The sequence below is a fragment of the Carcharhinus amblyrhynchos genome, chromosome 9 (genome assembly GCF_965287045.1).
Source record: "Carcharhinus amblyrhynchos chromosome 9, sCarAmb.v2.hapA, whole genome shotgun sequence".
NCBI classification, from domain to species: Eukaryota; Metazoa; Chordata; class Chondrichthyes; order Carcharhiniformes; family Carcharhinidae; genus Carcharhinus; species Carcharhinus amblyrhynchos.
The window spans coordinates 22,523,698-22,551,674 of record NC_137332.1 but is presented as its reverse complement, the minus strand read 5'-3'; the positions used below and the strand labels follow the sequence as shown (position 1 = coordinate 22,551,674).

Here is a 27,977-nt window from a genome sequence, read left to right as displayed (position 1 = left end):
AGCTTCAGGTTCGAGTCCCACGGGACATTTCTTTTTATTACTCAGTCATGGCCCATGGGCCTTGCTGGCAAGCTAGCGTTTATAGCCCACCCCTAGTTGTCTTGGACTGAGTGGAATTTCAGAGGGCAGTTGAAAGTCAACCACATTGTTGTGGCTCTGAAGTCATATGTAGACCAGACAAGGTAAGGATGGCAGATTTCCTCCCCTAAAGGGCATTAGTGAACCAGATGGGTTTTTTCCGACAACTGTTTCATGGCCATCGGTAGATTTTTAATTCCAGATAGTTTTATTGAATTCATTTTCCACCATTTGCCGTGACAGGATTCAAACCCAGGGTCTCTACAACATTTGGGGCAGTTCGGTGGTACAATGGTTAGCACTGCTGCCTCACAGCACCAGGGACACGGATTCGATTCCCGGCTTGGGTCACTGTCCGTGTGGAGTTTGCATTTTCTCCCCGTGCCTCCGGGTGCTCTGGTTTTCTCCCAGCATCCAAAGATGTGCGGGTTAGGAGGATTGGCCATGATAAATTGTCAGTTAGTGTCAGAGGGATTAACAGGATAAATATGTGGAGTTACCAGGGATAGGGCCTGGATAGGATTGCTATCAGAGCTGTCAATGGGCCAAATGGCCCTGTAGGGATTCTTTGATTCTATGATGAGTTTCTGGATTAACAGTCTAGTGTTCGTACCACTAGGCCATCGCCTTCCAATGTTGGCCAAGGAAGGTACGTGTTTATAATGCAGTCAGACAGGTTGAATGTCAAACTGCAAATCCTTTAAACACTGCAATGGCTGGCGGTAAGAGCAGGAGGGACTCCTGGGTCAGTTATGCTTGATATGGAGTAATGCCCCTCAAGCCCCTCTGGTGACAGACTAGCAACCTAGTTCTAGGGATTATCAGCTATGGAAATAGACCAAAGTTTGCCTTTGTGCACCATTAGGGGTGGGAAGAGAATTGAAATTGGTGAATAACATTGAGGACGACAATTTCTAACAGATTCAATGTAGGAGACAGTTGGAGTGCTTAATAGGCCTATTGTGGACCCCAAAGGGTTACTCCTGACACCTCACTGATATTGTACTAAACTACTCCAACACAGCTGTACCATGGAGATTCCAGCTTCAACACGTCAACAGACTTCAACACAAGAAATTCTGAAATTCCAGATAAAACCATTCCTGCTTTTCCTCAGAAGAACACAGATATATTGCTTACTTTAGTTTTTTTATGTCCCTGGGTACAATCCTGGGAGCATCAAAGGAAACTTTTTGCAGACCCTTATTGCCTCGTTGTTGCCGATAACAACTAAACACACATTTCTTACACAGAATCAACATTCTTTGAATATCCTGGCAAGTCTTTTTGACAGTTCTGGTCCCTGTAGAGCAGCTGAATGACAACCTCAATAAGGCTCACCATCTATTCAACCTGCAACTTGCCCTATCACACTGCTATATTACAGAGCCCTGCAGCAATCTAGCACCAAAGTCAGGTTTGTTTGCACGTGAGGTTTATACCCAGACAGGTTCCCCCAGTTGTATAGCATGACTCGTTGGCCATTGGTAGGAAAAGGTGAAGGATTTTCCAAGCATGATCTTGTTTATATTCTCAGGATCTTCTGACTGATTCAGCTCCAATGATGCGATTTCTCAGTGCACAATGCGATAAGCACTAATTTCTCATCAAAAGAGCCAGGCCGAGAGAGATGCCAAATTCCACTACTGAGGCCACGCTAAGAGAGATGCTGTTGGCTGCCCCTCAGTTGGTGGCACTCTCTCATCTCAGGATGGCACAGTGGCGCAGTGATTAGCATTGCTGCCTCACAGCGGCAGGGACCCAGGTTCAATTTCGGCCTTGGGCGACTGTCTGTGTGGTGTTTGCACGTTCTGCCCTTGTCTGCGTGGGTTTCCTCTGGGCACTCCGATCTCCCCCCACAGTCCAAAGATTTGAGGGTTAGGTGGATTGGCCATTCTAAATTGTCCCTTAGTGTCAGGGGAATTAGCAAGGTAAATATGTGGGGGTACGGGGTTAGAATGGGATTGTTGCAGGTGCAGATTTGATGGGCTGAATGGCCTCCTTTTGCACAGTGGAATTCTATGATTCTATGTGATTCCAGATCCACAGCAACATAGTTGACTCTCAACTGCCCTTTGGAAACAAAAGGTGGGAAATAATTGCTGGCCAGCCAGTGATGCCTATGTCCCATGAATGAATAAAAATAAAAAGATCTTGGGTCAAGTCCCACTTCAAGGCTTGAGCATAAATATCAAGGCTGATATCCCAGTGCAGTACTGAGGGAGAGCTGCCCTCTCAGACCTGCTGTCTTTCAGATCATTGATGGATGCGAAAGATCCATTTTAAAGAGGGATTATTGGGCCAAAGCTTATCCCTCGATTAACATTGCGATAAAACAATCTATAAGGTCATTATCAGATTGTTGTCGGTGGGCATTTGCTGCGAACAAAATTGGCTGGCACATTACGGCATTGATTCTATTTCAAAAGTACTTCACTGGTTGTAAAGCACTTCGAGATATCCAGTGGTTGTGAAAAGCATGCTATAAATGGAAGTTATTCTGTAGCTGCAGCATCCTGCATTGCACACAGCTTGGTGCAAAACTTCAGGATAATGCAAGGACTGAGACATCCTGAAAAGGCTGCTCTGCTTGTACAGATTCAAAACTCAGGAAAGAAAAAGGAGCTACAGATCTCATCCCACCTTATCCCCACATCATTAAATCCAATTGTATTTTGGGAATGTTTTTCCCAGCTTGGTGGATTATTCCAAATATTTACCATCCTTTTAGCTGCTCTGGTCTTCCGATATCTATCTTCAGTGTACTTTGCACTAATTTCCATTCATATCCCCTGCTTTTATTTTCCTGGATCTTAAACACGTTGAGAAGCAACATGCTGTTAATCTTTTCTCTGTGATATTTTAGTGGCACAGTAGTTAGCACTGCTGCTTCACAGCACCAGGGACCCAAGTTTGATTCCCAGCTTGGGTCATGGTCTGTGTGGAGTCTACATGTTCTCCCCATCTCTGCATGGGTTTCCTCCAGGTGCTCCATTTCTTCCCACACTCCAAAGATGTGTGAGTTGGGTAGATTGGCCATGCTAATTTGCCCCTTAGTGTCAAGGGGATTAGTGGGGTAAATACATAGTGTTACAGGGATGGAGTCTGTGTGGGTTTATTTTCAGTGCAGGCTCGATGGGCCGAATACCCTCCTTCTGCACTGTAAGGAGTCTATGAATGGTAGCGCCTCTAGGTTGCCACAGTGTATTGATGCAATGTAAATGTTGATGGCTTCCTTGAGTTGAACATTAGTGAATAAACCAGCAATGTTGAACAAGCGCGTGCAAGCCATTGCTATTGACTTGCACGTCTTGTTTAAATGTTTGTTGTGACCTTTTTAGTGTGTTTTGGGCCTCTGGATTAGGTTGATTGGCCATTCTAAATTGCCCCTTAGTGTTAGGCCCTATCCTCGTAGACTAATGTATTTATCCTCCCACAGTCCAAAGATGTGGGGGTTAGGTTGATTGGCCATTCTAAATTGCCCCTTAGTGTTAGGGGGATTAGCAGGATAAATACATGAGTCTATGAGGATAGGGTCTGGATGGGATCATTGCTGGTGCAGACTCAATGGGCCGAGTGGCCTCCTTCTGTATTGGAGGGATTCTAACTTTCAATAATTCTATTCTAAAGGTAAGTCCTTCTTAATTATAAAACCATAAAATGCTGTCATGGAGAAAGGGTTAACATTTAGATTTTGCTCTATTTTGCTTCTTTCTGCCACCTTAAATACTTAGCTTGAGCTTCAACATAACCATATTCAGCAGCATGCAGTGAGCAGCAAATGCATTGTCAACTTTTTATACATTTAGCACGTCATCCTATTAATCAGTGAATATGCTGAGGTCCAGCAAAGGAACCGAAGCTTCTTGGAGCTTTTCCCAATTGCCAGTAACATGATTCACGATGTAAAGCCCAGAGGCCCAAAACACACAAAAAAGGTCACAACAAACATTTAAACAAGACGTGCATGTCAATAGCAATGGCTTGCACGCGCTTGTTCAACATTGCTAGCCTATTCAAGAATGTACAACTCAAGGAAGTCATAAACGTTTACATTGCACCAATACATTGTGGCAACCTAGAGGCGCTACCATTCATAGACTCCCTACAGTGCAGAAGGAGGGTATTCGACCCATCGAGCCTGCACTGAAAACAAACTAAGACTCTATACCTGTAACACATCTTTACCCCACTAATCCCCTTGACACTAAGGTGCAAATTAGCATGGCCAATCCATCCAACTCACACATCTTCGGAGTGTCGGAGGAAACCGGAGCACTCAGAGGAAACCCATGCTGACACGGGGAGAATGTGCAAGCTCCACACCGACAAGTCACCCAAGGCTGGGATTGAACCCGGATCCCTGGCACTGTGAGGCAGCAATGCTAACCACTGTACCACCATGCTGCCAGAATCTGAATTCATTGAATTTATGAACTTATGCTGTTGATTTGTAATGACACCATGTATGCCCAAATGGGTGATGCTGTCATGGGATTCCCTCGATGCCCAGTTGTTGTTAATATTTTCATCAGTTTCCACATAAAATGTATTTTTGACTGAAAATTAATTCTAACCTTCAACCCTTGCATTTTTCCAATATGCCTATTTGAATCTGCAGTAAGAATTTCCTTACAAACCTTCATTGGCTCCATCCCACGCTCAAGCACATCTCTGAAACGGAGCAGTCAAGCAAGCTCCTTTTCATCCCATGCTCACTGGGAACTCCATCAGTGGGTGCTCTACTAGTGCTGTGAGCCTACCTTCACTAGTCAATATCCACATTTGGATTTCTATAGCTCTACACACTATAGGCCTTCAGGGCAGCCTCGCAAATAAGGCCCAAGTCATTTGCTCACCATGCAAGCCTGTTGCCATTGGGTCTTTCAAAGCTATCCTGCAGTGTACAGGCTTCCCAATCAGGTCATTGCTCATTGCATACTCCGCAAGTTATGAATGAGCCCAAGGCTATACCTTGAAAAGTGTTCAGCTCTAAAAAGTTGTGTCAAAGAAATGGAACAGTAAGTGAAGCTTGCCATTTCCTACTGCAATAACAACAATGGGGAGGCGATGACTGAGCAGTATTATCACTAGACTACTAATCCAGAAACTCAGCTAATATTCTGGGGACCCAGATTCGAATCCTACCAGGGCAAATGGTGGAATTTGAATTCAATAAAAAGTATGTGGAATTAAGAATCTACTGATGACCATGAAACAATCGTCAGAAAATGTCCCTAATGTCCTTTAGGGAAGGAAATCTGCCATCCTTATCTAGTCTGGGCTACATGTTGCTCCAGAGCCACAGCAATGTGGTTGACTCTCAACTGCCCTTGGGCAATAAACGTTGGCCAACCAGGGTTAATCATATCACACGTTTGCTATAAGTTGTTGCATGGTGGCACAGTGGTTAGCACTGCTGTCTCACAGTGTCAGGGCCATGGTTTGATTCCCGGCTTGGCCCACTGCCTGTGTGGAGTTTGCAGTCCCAGTGCCTTCGTGGGTTTCCTCCATGCGCTCCAGTTTCATCCCACAGTCCAAAATATGAGCTGGGTAGGTGCACTGGCCTTGCTAAATTCTTCCTCAGTGTACCCAAACAGGCGCCGGAGTGTGTCCTCAGTAGTATCCTGTTCCAGCTCCTTCACTTAATGTTAGCTACTCTAATACCTTGTAGACTGACAGGGCTGCAACATGCTTTGCAGGATTTTGTGTTTGGTTTTGTTGTGGCTCCTGTTTTCATGTTGTATATTGTTGTATCCTGTTGTAAATATCACACAAGCATTGCACAGTTGGGGCCTATTTCGTATTTACTTTCTTTCTCTTGTGATGATTAAGTGGCATCCAAAGCAGAAAATCTTCCCCAATGGGGTGGAACGGGTGCAAAACTGCATCTGTTTTCAGAAATAAATACCTTCTTTTCTTCTAAGTTTCCACTCTAACTCATTTGGGTGACACTGAATTCAAAGTCTGCCACAAACCAGCATGATGACACAGCGTTTCAAAACTGTTATTTTTCAGATTGTTTTAATTAATATCCCTCCATGTATTTAAGAGCGTTGACTCAGTGCAATTTGATTAATGGGTTTATCATAAAAATAATAAGCATTTTTAATCACAGCGTTAATAATCCAGCACCGATGAGTAACCTGACAGATAATGACTTTTAACAAATATACAAGACTTCTTTTGGCAGTCTTCTGCCTCGGGAAAGGGTGGTTTGGGCCCTGGTGGTCAACCCTGTTTAACGTCGCCTGGTGTAGCTCAGGTGCCCAACCCTGACATGGGCAGTCTGTGTGCCACTCTCGCTGCAGAGGAAGAGAATGGGCTGTAAAGTGTGGCACTCACCATGAGTGGCTTCAATACATCCAGGCCGTCCAAATCAAACAAGCATTAGGGTCTGGAAGGGAAGGGAACTCCACTGGACTAGCCAGATAAACACTGTGGCTACTAGGTCAACTCAGAGACTAGGAATCCTGCTGTGAGTAATTCACCTCCTGACTCCCCAAAAGCTGCCCACAACCTATAAGGCCCAAGACAGGATTGTGATGGAATGGATATCACAGTGGCACAGTGGTTAGCACTGCTGCTTCACAGCTCCAGGGACCTGGGTTCGATTCCCGGCTCAGGTCACTGTCTGTGTGGAATTTGCACATTCTCCTCGTGTCTGCGTGGGTTTCCTCCGGGTGCTCCGGTTTCCCTCCCACAGTCCAAAGATGTGCGGGTTACGTTGATTGGCCATGCTGAAATTGCCCCTTTGTGTCGTGAAGTGCATAGATTTGAGGGAGTAGTGGGTAAAATACATAGGGATATGGGGGTAGGGCCTAGGTGGGATTGTGGTTGGTGCAGACTCGATGGGCCGAATGGCCTCTTTCTGCACTGTAGGGTTCTATGATTCAATCCTGGCCTCGGGTCACTGTCTGTGTGGAGTTTGCTCATTCTTTCCGTGTCTGCGTGAGTTTCCTCCGGGTGCTCCGGTTTCCTCCCACACTCCAAAGATGTGTGGGTTAGGTTGATTGGCTATACTAAATTGACCCTCATGTCAGGGGGATTAACAGGGTAAATATGTGAGGTTACGGGAATAAGGCCTGGGTGGATTGTGGTCAGTGCAGACTCGATGGGCTGAATGGTCTCCTTCTGCATTGTCAGGATTCTATGGGTATTCTTCACTTGCCAGGATGAGCGTAACACCAACAACACTCAAGAAGTTCAATACCATCCAGGATAAAGCAGCCCGCTTGATTGTTTGTGGGTGAAATGGCAATCAGTCCCTCTACCACTAATGAACAGTCGCAGTCATGTGTACCATCAACAAGGTTCATTGAGGGAACTCACCTTAGATACTAGCTTCCAAATCCATGACTGCTACCATCTCGACTGAAGGACAAGAGCAGCAGATACATGGGAGCACCACCACCACCTGGAAGTTCCCCTCCAAGCAACTCCTGACCTGGAAACATATAGCCTTTCCTTCACTGTTGTGGGTGAAAATGTTGGAAAATGCTCACTTAACAGCACTGTGACTGCACCTACACAACTTGGATTCCATTTATTCAAGAAAGCATCTCACCTTCTCAAGGGCAAGTAAAGATTGGCAATAAATGCTGGCCTAGTTCAGCCAGTGAATGAACTCTTAAAACTTAAATTCTGCCCAATTTACCCAATCTGAAAGAAAGCACAAGTACACCGAACATGTTAATGCAGCAAGTGGGAGTAAAGATCACCTCTGATTTAATGCACTGAGAAGTTTACACGATTGTTACACACAGTCAACCTTTTCAACAAAACGAATAAACTGCACAAATTAACGGTGGGACAAATTAAAAGAGGCAGCCCCCCCAAAAAAAGGAAATCACCCGAAACAGAAAAGAAAATGGAAAGGAAACTTAAACCGTCAAACTAAAATGTGATTAAAGGAGTCGATGATACTTGTTACACACAGTCCAGATTACAAAAACACAACTGACCAATATGACTTATGGCAAGACAGCCTCGGTCTGACTGGAACTCCTGCCAGGGGATAAAATAAGTTCAGTACGAGCCACTGAGTGGTGCTATGGAGCGTATCATTTTTGCCAGGCCAATGTGTGCGCTCAGTGGAAGGTGAATGAGAAGCAGTTTAGGGGTGGACTGAATTATTATTGCACTTTTAAAAAGGTATTTTTCGGATTAAAAAAATTCCTTCAAACGTATTCTTGTTTTGTAGGGAGTTTGCTTTGTAACAAAACATGTCTGCGGTTAAATGCATGATGACAGAATCTGTAGTAGGCCTTAGTATTTCCTCCAGTCTTTGTTTGCCAACAAACCTGTGTTGTTGTTGGGCTGGTTTTCAAATTTAGGCTGTTGGAAACCCAAGGCCTATTTTACAAACTGCAAATCTGTGGGATTTACAGGTGAGACCCTGAGAACTGGGATTTACACGGATACGTACTGTGGAACTTTATACAGCAGTTCTTTAAAAACGTTTAATGGTTCTTGGAATTCCATTCTGGAAATTCTAGGGATGCGCTTTGCTGACAGTATGGTCCAGATGTGGCTAGAAATGCAGTGGACATTAAATTCTTTTAGCAAGTAAGTAACTGGTCCAGTTAAGTTATTCTTGTAAACATTGTTTGTCGGAGTTTGAGAATTCAATGTACAACAGTCACAATTTGCAATGATGTATTACGTCTAAAGGAAAAGAAATGTCTCCGAGCACTTTAAACTGGAAGAGAGGTAATCATGGAACAGGAAAGGCATGGGGCGACGTGGTGGCAGAGTGGTCAGCACTGTTGCCTCACGAAGCCAGGGACCTGGGTTCGATTTCCAGCTTGGGTCGCTGTTTATGTGGAGTTTGCATATTCTCCCCGTGTCTGCATGGGATTCCTCTGGGTACTCTGGTTTCCTTCCACAGTCCAAAGCAGTACAGGTTAGGTGGATGGGCCATGCTAAATTGCCCCTGAGTGTCACAGGGATTAGTGAGGTGAATATGAGGGGTTACAGGAATAGGGACTGGGTGCGAATGTGGTCAGTGCAGATACGATGAACCAAATGGCCTCCTTCTGCACTGTAAGGATTCTGAGAGGAGGAGGTGGATGGAGCCAAGATCAGAGATGTTTTTAAATGGCTTTAGGCAGAGAGAGAGGTTGTGAAGCAGATCAGGATTTGGAGAGCATTCCAAGGATCAGAGTATAGTGAGCTCTGGCAACGGATCGAGAGAACAAGGAGTAAGCAAAGGCAGACAAAGTTACAAACTGGAACTTGTGGCTAGGTGTTCTATAGATGGAAGAACAGAGTTTAGTCTTGGTGGCCACTTCAAAGTGTTTGATCGAATCAGGGTTTTTTTGGTGACATTGATCTGAAGGAAGTTTGTATTTATCATAGAATCCCTGCATTAATACAGAAAGAGGCCATTCGACCCATCGGGTCTGCACCAACAAGAATCCCACCCAGGCTTTACCCGCTTAACCCTGTGATTTACCCAGCTATTTGCCCTAACACTAAAGGGCAATTTTAGCATGGCCAGTCAACCTAACCTGCACATCTTTGGACTGTGGGAGGAAACCGGAGGAAACCCACACAGACGCAGAAAGTACGTGCAGATTCTACACAGACAGTCACCCAAGGTTGGAGTTGAATCTAGGTCCCTGGCACTGTGAGGTGGCAGTGCTAACACACTGTGCCACTGTGCTGCCCAGGAGTTAATGTCAGATAGACAGTTAACAAGTTTAACAACAATGTTGGAGAAATTGGATTTGCTGAGTATGGCCATTGCCAACTATATAATCATCTCCAAAATCTCTGTGCTCCTGCAATTCTATCTCCTCGTAAACACCCGATTATCTTCCATGTCTTCAGCTGCCTAAACTCTGGGATGTGTCCTCCAACCCCATGACCTAAACTTCTCCACATTTCTCCTCTTTCAAATTCAACTTAAAGCCAACTTACTTTGACCAAACAATCCTTGTGTCTCCTTATGTGGCTTGCTATCAAAGTTTGGCTAATAATGCAAAGGGTAGCTCAGGACATTTTACTACTGCTATGTGAGTTCTCATTAAATGCAGGTTCTTGTCTTTACTACACAAGTGGCCTGTGTAAATGATAAAGAAGATGAAGGATTCTCTCCTGGAGTGTGCCAGGTGTACCTATGCCAGCAAGGAGGGAGAACCTGGTAGAACATATTTAGTAGCTGCATTGAGCCAAATTGATGAGCACTTGGAATGCCATTGCATACAGGGCTATGGACCAAGTGCTGGAAAATGGGATTAGAATAGATAGGTTATTGATGGTCCAAGAGACTTTCTTTGTGCTGTAAAGCTCTATGACATTAAACACATTTAAAGTGGAATGTTTTTTCTTTATTTCAAAGGGAATGGAGTATAAAAGTAGGGAATTAGAATCCCAACTGTGCAGAAAGAGGCCATTCAGCCCATCGAGTCCGCACAGACAACAATCCCACCCCTGCCCTATGCCCATAACCCCACGTTTTTACTCTGCTAATCTCCCTGACACCCCCCCCAATACTAAGGAGCAATTTAGCATAGTTAATCAACCTAACCCGCATATTTTTGGACTGTGGAAGGAAACCGGAGCACCTGGAGGAAACCCACACAAACACAGGGAGAATGTGTAAACTCCACACATGTAGCCACCCCAAGCTGAGAAACGAACCTGGGTCCTTGGCACTGTGAGGCAACAGTGTTAACCACTGTGACACCGTACCGCCCAAAAGTCTTGCTGAAACTATACAGGCACTAGTTAGACCATTCTGCAAACAGTTTTGGCGCCCTTATCTGAGGAAAATTATTCTGGCATTGGAGGCAGTCCAGAGAAAGTTCACTAGGTTGATCCCGATATGGACGGATTTTCTCATGAGAAGAGGTTAAGTAAATTGGGCTCATACTCACTGGAGTTTAGAAGAATGAGAGGTGACCTTAATGAGATGTATAGGGTTCTCAGGGTTTTGACAGGTAGATGTTTTGAGGTTGTTGCCCCTGTGGAAGAGTCTAGGACCAGAGGACATAATCTCAGAATAAGGGATTGCCCATTTAAGACAGAGAGAAGGAGGAATTTCTTCTCTGAGAGTGGTGTATCTGTGGAATTCATTACCGCAGAGGACGATAGTGGCTGGGTTATTAAGAATGTTCAAAGCGGAGATAGATTTTGAATCTGTAAGGGAATCAAAGGTTATGGGGATAAGGTGGGAAAGTGGAGTTGAGGATTATTACATCAGATCAATCATGATCTCGTGGAATGGCAGAGCAGACTCGATGGGCCGATTGGCGTATTTCTCTCATACCTTTTGTCTGATGGTTCACTTGTCCAGATTGTTAGAATTCAGGGACAACAATCTAATTCGGTAAAATTCAAGATTGCTCAGAATTCTCTGGACCTGTATCCCTATTTTCTGACCTTTAAAATGGTTTATCCCATACACCCAGAAGTTACACTTCATTGCAAATACAAGATTGTCACAAAATAATGGTAACTTCAAACTACAGCTTGAAACAGACGTGCATCTTCCCAGTCTGCCACATTCTCTGATCAAACAACGATTAATCTAATTGTTCCCCGCCTGTTTGCTTCACAATTAAACATTGCAGTGTAAAGACTGACAGTTCCATCTGAATGATACATGTATTATACTAGTGTCCTTACAACATCATGAGAGATTTGACACTGTGTAAACCACACACCTGTCGCACTTTGCAATTCTACAGAAAAACATTTTTTTTTGTAAGCACAAAAAAGCAATGCCACTCCGTTCCTGTTGGCTTTTCCAGGCTTCAAATCTTCTCCCTAATTTGGAGCTGGAACGTAACTTATAAGAAGTTCCTTCACCAATTGCCCTTTAATTCCCTTCAGCATCCGTCTGTTTAAACTGCTTCATGACACAAGGACCCAAACAGGAGTCACAAAGAGACAAGCCTTGTCTTAGCAACTACAGCCCATAACTGCTCCAGACCAACTGTGAACAATGCCATGTAAGATCCACTCGGATACATTTTAAACTGGCCCCTTTACAAGTTCACTGCCAACACATACCCTATTTGTAAAAGTGAAGATACAGTAATACGAGAGTCTCTGATTCTGTGATGAACTACATCAGAGCAGTGTCCACACTTCAAAAGTCCTTAATTTGCTGTACAGCGCTGTGACGTCCAGTTCTCATCAAATGCAAGATTTTCAGTCATAAAATCAATCATTGAATCCCAACAGTGCAGAAGGAGGCCTTTCGGCCCATTGAGTCTGCACCAACCACAATCCTACCCAGGCCCTACTCCCGTAACCCCACTTATTTACCCTGCTAATTCCCCAATACTTTCGTAATTTTAGCATGGCTAATCAACCTAACCCACACATCTTTAGACTGTGGGAGGAAACAGGAGCACCCAGAAGAAACCCACACAGAGGGAATGTGAAAACTCCACATAGTCAGTGACCCGAGCTGGAATCAAACCTGGCTCCCTGCCGCTGTAAGACAGCAGTGCTCACCACTGCGCCACCATGCCACCCCATTTAAGAGGCTATTAAGCCCATTGTGCCTACACTGACAACAATCCCATCCAGGCCCTAACCCCAAAGCTCCACATATTTACCCTAGCTAGTCCCCCTGACACAAAGGGCCAATTTAGCGTGGCCAATCCATCTAACCCGCACATCTTTGAATTCTGGAAGGAAACTGGAGCATCCAGAGGAAATCCACACAGACACAGGGAGAACATGCAGACTCCACACAGACAGTAACCAAGGGCGTAATTGAACCCGGGTCCCTGGTGCTGTGAGGCAGCTGTGCTAGCCACTGTGCCGTCCTTTATCTTTTAGTTTTCAATAATTGACAATCCCTGCATGACGTAAACTATAGCCCATGAAAATCCTGACTGCCCACTGCACTGAATTATAGAGTCATAGAAGTTTACAGCATGGAAACGGGCCCTTCGGCCCAACTTGTCCATGCTGCCTTTTTTTAACCACTAAGCTAGTCCCAATTGCCCGCGTTTGACCCATTTCCCTCTATACCCATCCTACCCATATAACTGAATAAATGCTTTTGAAAAGGCAAAATTCTACTCGCTTCTACTACTACTTCAGGCAGCTTGTCCCAGACACTCCTACCCTCTGTGTGAAAAAATTGGTCCTTGGACCCTTTTGTATCTCTCCCTCCTCAGAATTGCAACTGGTGGAATTATAACTGCTGCTTAGTCAGTCCCTGCATCAGCAAGTGAAGTGCACACTGCGATATATTGGCTTCCCCCCTTCCCTCCCCAAGTTTTGCTAGTGGGGAGAAAATGTGACAGCACGTTGCACTCCTGATCTGGTCAGCTTCTGTACGGCACAGTGGCCTAGTGGTTAGCACTGCTGCTTCACAGCACCAGGGACCCGGGTATTGATTTCTGGCTCACTGCCTGCGTGGAGTTTGTACATTCTCCTCGTGTCTGTGTGGGTTTCCTCCGGGTGCTCTGGTTTCCTCCCACAGTCCAAAGATGTGCAGGTTAGGTGGGTTGGCCATGCCAAATTGGCCCTTAATGTCACAGAGATGAGCAGGGTAAATATGTGAGGTTATACAGATAGGACCTGGATGAGATCATTGTCAGTACAGGCTTGATGGGCCAAATGGCCCCCTTCTGCACTGTAGGGATTCTATGACATTGATTTTCATGGTGCTGGGCTAGCTTTTCAAGGACTCCTGGTTCACTGCCCCCTCAAAGATGTCATGAACCATAGTCTGGATGAGGGAATCTTTTTATAACTGCAGAAAATCTTACCCATGCCCCTCCTGCCAAATCATACACCACACTCATCCACATTATCCCTCCCATGACAACTCATGCCTTCACCCATCCAAACAATGGCCCTCATTTTCCCCCATGCCAAATAATACCTTCCACACACCCCCAATAACCCCTGAAAGGTTGGGATTTTCTGGTCTTGCCGTCATTGTGGGTGGGAACAGAAGGTTTGAGGAGAGGCGATGACCCGTTGGGATTATTGCTGGTCTCCTAGTCCAGAAACTCAGCGAATGTTCCAGGGACCCGGGTTTTATTCCCGCCATGGTAAATGGTAGTAATTCAATTTTTAAAAATATCTAGAATTAAGAATCAACTGACGACCGTGAAACCATTGTCAATTGTTGGAAAAACCCATCTGGTTCACTAATGCCTTTTAGGAAGGGAAATCGGTCATTCTTATCTGGTCTGGCCTGCATGTGACTCCAGAGCCACAGCAATGTGATTGATTCTCAATTGCCCGCCCCTCCAAGGGCAACACACTAATAGGCAATAAGTGTTAGCCAGCCAGCGATGCCAGTGTCACAAGAATGAATGAAAAGAAGAATGAAAAAATGGCCCATTGGCCATTTTGCATAATCTAAGATTCCCAAATAGGAGTGAATAACATGCATTTTGATCGTGCTTCATGGTCAATGAAATCATTAAGAAATGCAGTCGCTATTTTAATGAGGCAAACGTCATGAGGCTAATTAATTCATGGAGTTCTAGGAAAGGGAGGTTTTGTGAGACAGTTGTACTGTGCCTACCTCTGGTCCGGAAGCTCAAGTCTCATTTCAGGACTTGTTGGCCATGGAAGGTCTGTTCGTACAATGTGACCATACAGATTGATGATCAGTCTGTAAATCCTTCCAAAATAACAGAAGAGTTTCCCAGTCAGCCATACTGCAGAAGACAATGACAAACCACTACAGTAGTTTGCCAAGTCTCATTATGGACCAGTCCAATGGAAGTCCATGGTTGTCCATGTTCTCTTACGACATGGTACCAAGGAGAGGAATAGGGAGGTAATCTGGACAGCAGGATTTTGAAGAAGCTGTGAATTACTTTTTTTAAGTTTGTTCCCAAATTGCCATTGTTACTACAGGGTTGACTGGGTCTGTACAGTGTGTATACTGAGAGAATGGGCTATGAGTCAACATTGAGGGTATGAGAGGCCACTGGGGATAAGTGGAGGAGCATGAATGGGATATGGGAGTGTGTGGAGGGGTGAGTGATAGAAGGGCTAATGTTGAATGAAATGTAGTCATGGCCCATGGTCCCAGAGAATCTTTTTAACCAGCCTGCCTCAGCACCCGACAGCCACTGTGGCCACCTCTGAACTGCTTCTGGGGATGGCAGGGCCGACTCCAAGACACACACACATACACACACACACACACACACACACACACACACAGCCCTGGAAAGTTAATGGTTTCTTTCGACACACCTTCCTTCTTGGCGACACGTGGAGCTGGGAAATTTGCTGCCTCCCTCTACCTGTCTCTCAAATGAAAGTACACCCACTTGTTACATTAAAGGCACTATATAAATGCAGGTTGTTGGTACAAACATGAAATTGATGGTACTTGCTTAGTGTCTTTGCACTGGGAAGCAGCCAGGAACAGCAGCATCCTTCAGCTGCATTTGAGGTCCAAGACCAAAAAAAATCATTCTTTGGGCTGTTGTAATTGCAGCCGATCAGCCTAAGATTGATAGCCCTCAGGATACGATGGTGTGGGCCCCAGAACAGGTGGAACAGACAAGCATCCCGGTTAGCGTGTCAGCCCATCTCTCCTGCTGTCCCTTACAGTGATATCAGGGCCAGGGGAAGGAAACAACCTCCCTGCTCCAAAGGCCCTGCCAACTATCTTTCATTGCAGCTGCAAAAGGGTTAGTGACCCAATAGAACTGGATCCCTGATCAAATCCCTTGTGCCAAACGGGACTCTGTGAATATTCACTCACTTTGTGCGCTTGGATTTCCTGCATTCCAGACATTGCAGCATTTTAAAAGTGCTTTAAAGCATTTGGAAATGTTAAGTGGTAGTGAAGAGTGTGATATAAATACAAGTTTTCCTTCCTTGCTCCTGTTCTTACAATTGTCATCAGAATTATTGTCTATTTTGGAGTTCTTCATCAGAATAATTGTTTTGTTTCCCTGAGTTGAAATTCGGACACTGTGCTGGCGCATGCTTTTGTCCAGTATCACTTTCTCCAGCCTCTTATCCTTTGCCGCAAACACCCCCTTGTACCCACTGCCCATTCACACGTTGAGAGATCCCTACCCTTGTAGATTCCCTATAGTGCAGAAGGAGGCCATTCAGCTCATTGAGTCTGCACCAACAGCAATCCCAGCCGAGGCCCCATCCCCGAAACCCCACATATTTGCCCGGAGAATCCCTGTAACCCTCGGGACACTAAGGGGTAATTTGGCATGGCCAATCCATCTAACTTGCACACATTGGACCCTCAGGGTCAATTTAGCATAGCCAATCAACCTAACCTGCACATCTTTGGACTGTGGGAGGAAACTGGAGTACCCGGTGGAAACCCGCGCAGACACAAGGAGAACGTGCAAACTCCACGCAGACAATGACCCAAGCTGGGAATCGAACCCGGATCCCTTGAGCTGTGAGGCAGCAGTGCTAACCACTGTGCTATCGTGCCGCCCTTTGGATTGGTGAATTTAATCAGCGAGTTGGACACAACTGTTTTCCAAATTCATGCTTTTTCATCTCATTGTAAATATCGTTAACAGCTGTCATTACTGCTTTCTCACCATTTCTCTGCATCTCCAGCTTTCTTCCCTCTTAAGTGCTTTGTTGTTATGGGAACCCAAGCAGGTTCTTTTTTTCATATGGAACAGGATGATTGGCCCTAAGGTCTTTTACTAGAATGACTTAATTTAAAAGCAGTATGGGGTTGGTTCATTTAGGTCGATTTATATGCAATAGGGAGAACAAAAATATCAATAATAAATCAACTGCCAAGTTCCAGAACTCTAGTATTTTAATTCTCATTGATGGAATAAAATTTAATAATTAACTATAAAAGTTAATGATTGTAGAATTCATTATCTTCTAGGCTGCAGTCTGTGGCAGCGCTGGGTTAGTTATGCTGTGTAAAGTCTCATACTTCCTCTCTGCGATTGTAAGAGGTAATTACGTCTGCAAGCTGTCAGACCTGGCTGATTTGATGCAATTTTCTCCCTCGCACGCAGGCAGGTGACTTGGTGAGGTACAAGTTGGTGCTTATTGCGCCCGTTTTTTGGGCATTCCACAAGATTTGATAGCGTCCCATGTCCCTGGTGTGGACTCCTTTTACAGGCCTTGGGCCTGACCTGTTGCAGCCTCGGGCAGCTTCTGCCAACAGAAGGTTAGATAAAGGTTGCTGTGGAGCCTGGAAATGCAGGAGTGTTTGGCTAGCTCCACCAGCTGTGATGGGATTCGAACCCGGATTCCCAGAACATGAGCTGAGCTTCTGGATTAGTCCTCCAGATTCTGGGACTTGCCTCCTTGTCACCACAGCCGGTGTGGCCAATGATTCAACATTCGTACGAAGTGTTAAGAGCTGCACGTGGGGGCGGCACGGTGACACAGTAGTTAGCACTGCTGCCTCACAGTACCAAGGACTGGCGTTCAATTCCAGCCTCGGGTGGCTGTCTGTGTGGAGTTTGCACGTTCTCCCCATGTCTTCATGATTCCTGTGAGTGTGCCGGTTTCCTCCCACAGTCCAAAGATGTGCAGATTAGGTTGACAGGCTACATTGCTGCTGGTGTCAGGGGAATTAGCGGGGTACTTTGAGTACTATGCGCAGTTCTGGTCGCCTCACTACAAGAAGGATGTGGAAGCTGTTGAAAGTGTACAGAAGAGATTTACAAGGATGTTGCCTGGATTGGGAGGCATGCCTTATGAGGATAGGTTGAGGGAGCTAGGTCTTTTCTCCCTGGAGAGACAAAGGTTGAGAGGCGACCTGATAGAGGTTTATAAAATGTTGACAGGAATAGATAGGGTGGATTCGCAGAGACTATTTCCCAGGGCTGAAATGGTCGCTACGAGAGGACACAGGTTTAAGGTGCTGGGAAGTAGGTACAGAGGAGATGTCAGGGGTAAGTTTTTCACTCAGAGGTTGGTGAACGAGTGGAATCGGCTGCCATCGGTGGTGGTGGAGGCGAACTCTTTGGGGTCTGTTAAGAGCCTTCTGGGCGAGTACACGCGATTTAATGGGATTGAGGGTTATAGATAGGCCTGGCAGGTAGGGATATGAACGGTGCAACTTGTGGGGCCGAAGGGCCTGTTTATGCTGTAGTGTTCCATGTTCTATATAAATGTGTGGGGTTACAGAAATAGGGCCTGGGTGGAATTGTGGTCGGCACAGACTCGATGGGTGAATTGTCTCCTCCTGTACTGTAGGGATTGTATGTAGAAATATGATAAGGGGACTGGCAGCTCACCCCCAAGGTAAGCAAATCAATGCAACTTCAGACAGGGGGCGGCAGAAATGGGCCACTATTAATTTCCATTCCAGTGCAGCTTACCTTTCTCTAAGTGCAAATGGAGAGTGTATTTCTCTTTCACGCTATCGGTCAGTTAGTCTGTATCCTTTCTCACAAGTTCCTCATGCACATAGGCACTCCCAGACAGCCTCACTTATGCACCACGACCAGTACTAAATGCTTTCCTGATCTGATATTTGATTTGATTTATTATTGTGACGTGTATTGGGGTACAGTGAAAAGTATTGTTTCTTGTGCTCTGTATCGGTAAAGCAGACCATTGATAGAGCACATAGGGGAGAAAGAAAGGAGAGAATGCAGAATATAGTGTTACAGTCACAGCTAGGGCGTAGAGAAAAATCAGCTTCACATATGGTAGGTCCATTCAAAAGTCTGATGGCAGCAGGCAAGAAGCTGTTCTTGAACCTGTTCTTGAGACTTTCTTGATTTCTTTGTAGAGATGAGGAGTTAGAATTTTCCTGGGGCCTTTTTTGCATACTAATAAGCTTTTTGTACATGTAACATATTCTTTTAACACCGCCAACAACCCCACCCACCCACCCTCACTTCCTGGATTGCGTGTTGATGGAGTCATACTGCGTCAGTACGACTTGACTCAGGAGACAACTTACTTCAATATCTTGGTCACTGACCTCATGACATTTGGCGGATAGTCCTGGAGTCCTTTGGTATTTAGACTGGCAGTGTTATAGAGCAGATTGGTGCACCACTCTGGTATCAGAGACTGACACTCCCCTCCTCCCCCCATTGAATGCCTTCTGGTGAATCCAACATGCATTTGCAAAGCAGCCTTAAATTTGTTGGGCTGACTCTTTGCAAGTACAAATTTAACAAGAAATCTAAATGGCGTTAACTCTGAACCTGGGCATTTTTGTTTGTGACAGTTCTGTAGAAATATCTGCTGGGAATTTTCATGATTTGTTAACTTTCACTGTGAAAGGACATGAAAACCAAAGCCTGAACAAAAGACGGACAAATTCATGTAGAAGACTGTTTATCTCCTGGCAGATTTTAATTTATTACTGCCCTTTAAAACAAGTGCACAAAATGATGTACCCACAGTTGGTAGTTTCAAATGATCACCTGCTGTGAAGGATAATAAAGATCCATAATTGAATTCTCAAATGAATTTATATTTTGTAGAAACATCATGAAGTACTTGTTGTTTAATGAATGTCATCCAAAAAGGAGAAGATTTTTAGCCTGTTAAATTTGTTTAATAGGCCATTGAAAAATAGCATATCTTCATCATACCTGCTTCCTGGTGTTTAAAGCATTATAGAATGATTCATTAAAGATGAGTACAAATGGTATGTGACAATAGTGAATGGTAGTAATTCAGTCATATCCTTCATTATATGTAATAGCTGTGTAGTAATGGTAATGTGCACAAGCAATTTTAGCATCTTTTTCTATCTGTGCTCCGTGACATTTACAGTCATAGTCATAGACTCATACAGTGCAGAAAAAGAGTCCAAAGATGTGCGGGTTAGGTTGATTGGCTATGCTAAATTGACCCTAGTGTCAGGGGGATTAGCAGGGTAAATATGTGGGGTTACGGGAGTAGGGCCTGAATGGGATTGTGCTGGGCACAGACTCAATGGGCCAAATGGCCTCCTTCTGCACTGTAGGGATTCTATGAAAAGGCCCTTCGGCCCATTGCTTTTGTATTGAGAATAGCTACCACAAAAGGCACATTAAGGCAGTAACTTGCTTTTGTTCTTTAAAGGTTGTAAGGTTTCCGGATTCCACTACCTTCCCAGGCAAAACCCTCTGAGTGTATCCTTGAGTGTTATGATATTTCGAGTGCTCACCCAAATATTTTTTTAAAGCTGAAACGCTGGAAAATCTCAGCTTCAAAGAGCTTTGACAAAGGGTCATCTGGACTCGAAACGTCAGCCCTTTTCTCTCCTTACAGACGCTGCCAGACCTGCTGAGATTTCCCAGTATCTTCTCTTTTGGTTTCAAACTCCAGCATCCGCAGTCATTTGCTTCTTTTTTAAAGGCTGTAAGGTTTCCGGATTCCACTACCTTCCCGGGCAGTTTCCAGATTCCCACTACCCTCTGAGTGAATTGTTTTTGCTCAAGTTCCCTCTTGCTCCTTATCCTAAAACCATGCTCCTTTGTGATCGACCCCTCAACCAAGGGGGAACAGCTGCTCCCTACACCACCCCCCCTTGTCCACACCACTCAGGGGATGAGATTTCACCTTTTGGACATATTTCGAAGCTTTCCCTTAACACTTTTCCTGCCATTTGGTTTGCAGCCCCGATGTCGTGTCCGCTACACTTTGCTGCCAACCTTTCCTGGCTTTTCCCAGAGTTGGATAATCTGTGCCATCGGGTCGAGGCAGCTGCCCAGGCTGGATTCAAAGCAGTGGAGGTGGCATGGCCGTATGAGACTGAAGCGACAGAGTTAAAGAAAGCTTTGGAGAAGAATGGAGTGGAGCTTGTACTGATAAATACCCCGCCAGGTAAATATATACTGAACTGATATCAGATCCACAATCTGACAAGGCAAATGATTAGGATGGAGAAAGCAGGGAGGATGGGTAATCAACCCTAAAGGAACATTTAGATTCAATCACAAGTACTCGAGCAGTGAATCTACAAACATTATGTCCAATTAGTCCATCGGTTTTGGAAGCATCATCAAGAATCAATTTTTATTGAATTAAAGTCAATTGTCTTTTTTGTATCTCAGACAGTGCTTATCATGGCTGCCTCACAGCATCAGGGACCCAGGTTCAATACCAATCTTGGGTAACTGTATGTGTGGAGTTTGCACATTGCCCTCATGTCTAGAACGAAGAAAAGTACAGCACAGGAATAGACCCTTCGGCCCTCCAAGCCTGTGCCAATCATGATGCCCTAACTAAACTAAAAAAAAACTTCTGCCCTTACTCGGTCCATACCCCGCTATTCCTTCCCTATTCATATACCCATCCAAATGCTTCTTAACTGTTGCTAATGTGCCGATTTCCACCACCTCCTCCAGCAGCATGTTCCAGGTACCCACCACGCGTGATGTGAATGGGTTTTCTCCAGGTTCCCCTGTTTCCTCCCACAGTCCAAAGATGTGCAGGTTAATGTATTCACCATGCTAAATTGCTCCTCAATGTCCAAAGATGTGTAGATTAGTGGGATTACTACATGGGGCAATAGGAATAGGGCCTGAATAAGATGCTTTGCCGGAGATTTGGTGGAGACTCAATGGGCCAAATGGCCTCCTTCTGCACTGTAGGCGTTCTCTGATGTTGCACTCATTGTTTGACCTTTTGCTGTCTAAGATCTGAGAATGTTGGACCTGCACAATTCAGGATGATCAGGAGACTGGGGACAGGCCAACCCCTTTATCACCTCATCAGATTCACCTCTAAAGTGTTGCTATGACACCCAGCTGGTGCTCTCCAGATATTCCCACTGTCCTTCAGCCGTGCTATTCACTAGAATCCCTCTTGGCTTTCTCATTTACAGGAAACAAAGCAAAAGGAGAGCTTGGTCTTGGAGCACTGCCAATGCAACAGACAGAATTCCGAACAGGGCTGGATTCAGCAGTGAAATATGCTAAAATTGTGGGGTGTAAACAGTAAGTGTCATCCAGGTACTCTTTAAACAGACATTTTGACAATGGATGTGTACAGAAGTGGTAACTTCCACACAGCTTTGTGTAGACCTAGAGCAGGGAGAACAAAGAGCAAGACCGAGAAGAGAGTGAGAGACAGAGATTAGGACAGTCAGGGAGAGAGGGGAGATTAGGGTCAGGGAGACAGAGAGAGACTGCAGCAGGAAAAAGAGGGAGAGTGGCACGGTGGCACAGTGGTTGGCACTATTGCCTCACGCACCAAGGATCCGGGTTCAATTCTGGCCTCGGATGACTGTGTGGAGTTTGTACATTCTCCCCGTGACTGCGTGGGCTTTCTCTGGCTGCTCTGGTTTCCTTCCACATTCCAAAGATATGTAGGTTAGGTGGATTAACCTCAGTAAATATGTGGGGTTATAGGGATAGGGTGGGGTGGAGGTGGGGGGAACGCTTTTTTGGAGAGTTGGTACTGACTCGAAGGCCATTCTGCCCACCTTCTTGTACTATAGAGATTCTATGGTTCTAGGGTAAGGCTGGGAAGAGCAAAGAAGAATATCAGAGTGCAGACTCAGTAACAAGACTCCACGTTCATTTTAAGATCTGGAAATAACCAGAGATCACCAATCAGAAAAGCGAGAATGACGAGATTGCATTGTTACAAAAACGCATCAGTTGCCATCCTTCCCCAGAATGGTCTATGGGTGGGATTTTATGGCCTCACTCATCCTGAAACCATTACATCCCACCCAAGGTCAATGGACCTTTCCATGGTCTGCCCCTTGCCCGCTCCCATTCCGATGGCAGGCAGGGCGCTAAGATTCTAGCTTATACGTGTGATTCCTTGGTTGACTCTGAACTCTCCTGTGAAAGTGGACTAACAATTAACTGGTCAGTTGTATCAAATCAGGGCAAGTAGGGACAGGCAGTGAACACCAGCCATGCCAGCGACTTCCACATCCCGAGAATGAATTTGAAGTGTTACTGCGGTGTGCAAGACAAAGTTTGGAAGCGATGATGTGTAACCTCAATGAGAGTATTTTTTTTTAAGAAGCAGTGAAATTCTTTCTGCTTAAGGATCCATTTGATGGCAGGACGTGTTCCAGAGGGCCTAGACAGAACATCTGTTGCCAAGGCGATGGAGGCCACATTTATAGAAAATCTGAAGTATGCCGCAGACATCCTCTTGAAGGTAGCAATCTAACAGAGCAGTAGAAAGTCAGAAAGTAATGATTCATGCGGTGTGTGGCGATATCTGTTGTGCAGAGTGATTATTAATGGGCCCTCCTCCTCCCTTCCTCTTCACAATAAATCTGTGTTGAAAGAGGGCCTTTAATCCAAACCATCTCCCAGCCTCTGCAGTTCACTGAATTAAGTTCAAATTTAAGAACAAGTCCTTGTCGGATTTTTCCCGTGTAGTTAACAGTTAAAAAAACAGTTGGCTCTGAGTTTTACTGGTGAGATTAGACACTGGTAACAGTCTTAGCCTCCATTGAAATGAAGGCAGTAAATGCTGGAAATACTCAGCAGATTAGGCAGCATCTGTGGAGAGAGAAATACCGAGAACAGATTCTGTGCTGTCCATGGACATAGTAGTGAGATTGACCGCAGGTAACGGCCCTCAGCACAACTGATGTTAGTGAGATTCAATATTACTAATAGCTTTTAGCACCATTTAGCTGGCTGAAAGTGTTGAGCTTTCAACACGATTTTGCTATTCTTCTCTCCGCTGTTGTGTTTGGAGCGGACAGCATTTCCCCCCTACCTGCCCCAATGCCTTTTTACCGTGGCTGTACAGCACTGATCTCTTGATGGAATAGAGGAGAGCCGCTTGGTACTGCGTTCTCTTAATCTCTGGACGGCATGGTGGCACAGCGGTTAGCACGGTTGCCTCACACAGCGCCAGGGACCTGGGTTTGATTCCTGGCTTGGGTCACTGTCTATGTGGAGTTTGCACATTCTCCCCATATCTGTGTGGGTTTCCTCCGGGTGCTCCTGTTTCCTCCCACAGTCCAAAGATGTGCAGGTTAGGTGGACTGGCCATGCTAAATTGTCCCTCAGTGTCAGGGGCATTAGCAGGGTAAATATGTGGGGTCAGCAGCTGGGAGGGATTGTGGTTGGTGCAAACTCGATGGGCCAAATGGCCTCCTTCTGCACTGTAGGATTCTATGATTCTAAATGAGCAAATTTCTTTTGTTTTAATTCATCCCTGAGCCTAAGTATCTGAATGTAACTCTAAATGTGTTCCTTTTATTCAGGAAGGGCTGCTAGGATTGATTGAACCTATTAACTCTCGAATCACAGATCCCCGTTACTTCCTGAATACACCACAACAAGGTAAGTATAAATCTAGGAGTAGACATCTCCACTGGGAGTCTGTAAAACACCCCAGGAAGTCCAGTTAGCTAAAAGTTTTAAGCTTATTTATTAGTGTCACAAGTAGGCTTACATTAACACTGCAATGAAGTCACTGTGAAAATCCCCTAGTCGCCACACTTTGGCGCCATGTTTGGATACACTGAGGGAGAATTTAGCATGGTCAATGCACCTAACCAGCGCATCTTTCAAACCGTGGGAGGAAACCGGAGCACCCGGAGGAAACCCACGCAGACACGGGGGGAATGTGCAAATTCCAGACAGTGACCTAAGCCGGGAATCGAACCAGGTTCCTGGTGCTGTGAGGCAGCAGTGCTAACCACTGTGCCACTGTGCTGGCTGGAGACTCGATAAAAGAGGGTTTAAAATAACTGGTGAAAGAACCAGAGGGGAGCGAGGCGACGAGACTATTGGAGAGTTGCTATAATTCGGAATGGGTGGTGAAAGTGGATTTGACTTCCAAACTGGAATCAGACTTAAACTTTTAAAAGAGCAGGAAAAGTGAAAAGCCAGAGGACTTGAATTAATCAAATTTTCCAAAGAGCTGGCTCAGGTATGATGGGCCAAATGAGCACCATCTGCGATGTATGATTCTGTGATTACTTATTTTGCTAAAATAAACACCTGTCTTGGAGATTATATTCATAGCTATTTTCAATCACTCACGGTGTACATGCCTGTCTCCAGACTAAGGTTCAAAATATATACCCAACAGGGTGCACACAACCTGTCTGACACACAAAATGTTGCAGCCTTCTGCTACACAAGGTCCCAGTAGGATAAAATCACTATCTTATCCCAGCCTTCAAAGGTCGTAATGTGGTTTAAAATGGTTTAATCTGCTGGTGAACAGCTGCTTTTTCTCTCTCCCTTGCATCCACTGCGTGTGGGTTAATAAAAGGATGTACTGTTCATTTCAGCTGCAAGGATTCTACAGCAAGTGGATCGGCCTAACCTGAAACTCCAGCTGGTGAGTGTAACTGTAAATGGAAAATAATTCCCCAACTTCCCGAGCTGCCAACGATTTGGGTTATGCAAGAATAATGAAGAACAGCTTTGACTGGGAGGAGGGAAGGGAAGAGAGAGCATGATGAATCAGTGATCGAATCTCTTTGATGAGGGACAGCAGCCGGCATATCTGTGTTCACTCCAGAGTGTTAATATCAAACCCGTGTCCAACTGCTGCTCCGTAACGTGGGCAAAAAGTATTTCTCAGCCACCCACTTCAGACACGTTGCTGGTGACCTTGTGGCTATCACATCAGAAACCTTAGTGAGTGCATTACCCTGACTGTAGATGTCAGGATCTGCGCTGGCTGTCACACTATCTCCCTTAATTTCTATATGAATATGAACTCTGCTTGAGGTGTCATGAATAACTAATAAAAGTGGGTGGAAGTGATCGCAGTGGGACTAATTGGCAATATTGAAGGATTCGTTATTGTAATTATCAAATGGAGGTTTCCATCTAATTGCTCCAGTCGCACTCTGTAAAACAAGATTTACTTTGAAAACTGTACGTTAGATATCTCAGTTGGCAGCGAGTAAGTTAATGCCCCGTTGTGGCGCTCAGAGCATTGTCATGCCAACATATAAGGTGGGATTTTCCGGCCTCGCTCTCCCCGAAACCGGAAAATCCTGCCCGAGGTCAACAGACCTCTCCAAGTTTCGCCCCTCGCCCGCTCCGATTCCCGTGCCAGGCAGGATGGTAAAATTCGCCCCATTAAACATTTGTGTGCTGTCAGCGCCAGCAGTAATTTCAAAACCTACAGGGCAACATTTACGAAACCTCGTGACACTGGCCAGCCTCACAAACAGCAAGGATCTTATCAGTGGTTCACTATCTGCAATGTTGCACGCCAGGCCACTTATGGGCAGCTCGCCAATGATTTTCTGGTCTTCTGTTGCACGTGAGGCATCACTGGTGTCATGACACTTTGAAAAGTCCCTTTCTTAAAGTTTACCAATGGACCTTTCTCATGAAATTTGCTTTTCTTTGGTTTGCATTGCCTCACTGATTGGGTTAGGCCAGAAAAGTCACTAATCAATCCAATAAGGCATTCAGGAAGAACGTCTTCATGGGATCCCTACAGTGCAGAAGGAGGCCATTCAGCCCATTGAGCCTGCACCAACCACAATTCCACCCAGGCCCAATTCCTGTAATCCACCTATTTACCCTGCTAATCCCCCTGATACTAGAGTCAATTTAGCATGGCCAATCAACCTGACCCATACATCTGTGGACTGTGGGAGGAAACCGGAGCACCCGGAGAAAGCCCACACAGACACGGGGAGAACGTGTAACCTCCACACAGACAATGACCCAAGGCCGGAATTGAACCTGGGTCTCGCTCCTGTCTTTACACAGAGTGCTTAGAATGCAGAACTTGTTACCATATGGAATAGTTGAAGCGAGGAGCATAGATGCATTTTAAATGGAAGCTAGATAAATATATGAGGGAGAAAGGAATGGAAGGAGGTGTCGAGATGAACTAAGGTGGGAGGAGGCTTGTGTGAAGCTAAGCACCTTTAAATAGACCCGCTGTTTCCTGTTTCTCTACTGTACAATTCTATAAACCTTACCCTTTGACTAAGTATGGGATGTGATTCACAGTCTCATTTAGATTTTGTATCATAGCCATGGTTGTATCATGGTGCAAGATTGCTCTGTGTATTTGATGCCTCATACTGACGTACTATGCAGAAGTTCTCTGTGCAGAGACTGTTTTGCCGTGTCTGCATTAACTGCATTGTGTTTGGGTGCAGGACTTGTTTCACTGTCAGATAATGGATGGGAATCTCACTCAGAACATCACCAACTACTTCCCTCTAATAGGCAAGTGCCTCCCTTCTTTGTACAAATATGTATTTTACACAGATTGTACCCACTGATCTCCCCCCAAATACTGGAAATGCCATTGTGCGCGGTGTTACTTTTCCAGGAGGATCAGCACATATGTACAGACACGGATAGCAAATGTATCTGTATGTTGTGCTGCTCCAGGAGCGGGTGCCAATTGTCTTCTGTGTTGTAGAGATGACATTCAGAAAACCTAAAACGATAATAAATAAATCAAAGCGCAAACCTTGGAAATACTCAGCAAATCAGGCAGCATCTGTAGAGTGAAGCAAAATGAACACTTCACCAAATTTAGCTCTTTGGAGACTTGACAGGTTTGTAGCAAATGTCCGAGGCAAGGAAAAGGGAAAGGGAATAAAGAAACAAAAAGGAAGGTCTATGATAGGGAAGGAGACTAAATGACAAAAGGAAACAATGATGCAAAGTACGAGGTGGTGGTAACAAGAGTAAAGGAACAGAAGGTGGGTCTCGCGGAGGTGTAAATGGAAATAGTAGAATCATTGGCAACTGTTGCCGCTTGAAAACATGGAGTGGTGGTTATGATTCAAAATAGTTAAACTCAATGTTGAGTCCAGAACCTTTGTAAAGGACCTGATCAAAGAACAAGATGCTTTCGGTCCAGTTTCTCACAGGATCTCTACAGTATGGAAGAAGGCAATTCGGCCCATCAAGTCTGTACTGACCACAATCCCACCTAGACCCTAATCCTGTAATCCTCATTTATCCTGTTAATCCCCCTGACACCAAGGGACAATTTAGCGTAGCCAACTAACCTAATGTGCTCATCTTTGGATTGTGGGAGGAAACCAGAGCACCCGGAGA

The 27,977-nt window shown here is 45.1% G+C and overlaps 1 protein-coding gene across 3 annotated transcripts in view; it reads left to right on the top strand.

The window, feature by feature from the left end:
- hyi (hydroxypyruvate isomerase) overlaps nucleotides 1-27,977 on the top strand; it is a 68,514-nt gene that overhangs the window by 30,455 nt on the left and 10,082 nt on the right. The window contains exons 1-7 of one of the 3 annotated variants that reach the window (XM_080195320.1): nucleotides 8,120-8,232; nucleotides 20,608-20,814; nucleotides 21,818-21,929; nucleotides 22,998-23,112; nucleotides 24,179-24,257; nucleotides 25,217-25,266; nucleotides 27,062-27,131. In XM_080195320.1, the coding sequence (XP_080051446.1) occupies nucleotides 20,613-20,814; nucleotides 21,818-21,929; nucleotides 22,998-23,112; nucleotides 24,179-24,257; nucleotides 25,217-25,266; nucleotides 27,062-27,131 (628 nt within the window). In that variant the 5' untranslated portion in view covers nucleotides 8,120-8,232; nucleotides 20,608-20,612. Of the gene's footprint in view, nucleotides 1-8,119; nucleotides 8,233-16,916; nucleotides 16,983-20,607; nucleotides 20,815-21,817; nucleotides 21,930-22,997; nucleotides 23,113-24,178; nucleotides 24,258-25,216; nucleotides 25,267-27,061; nucleotides 27,132-27,977 lie in introns of those variants that run through there. The other 2 variants (XM_080195318.1, XM_080195321.1) reach the window with 2 other exon arrangements.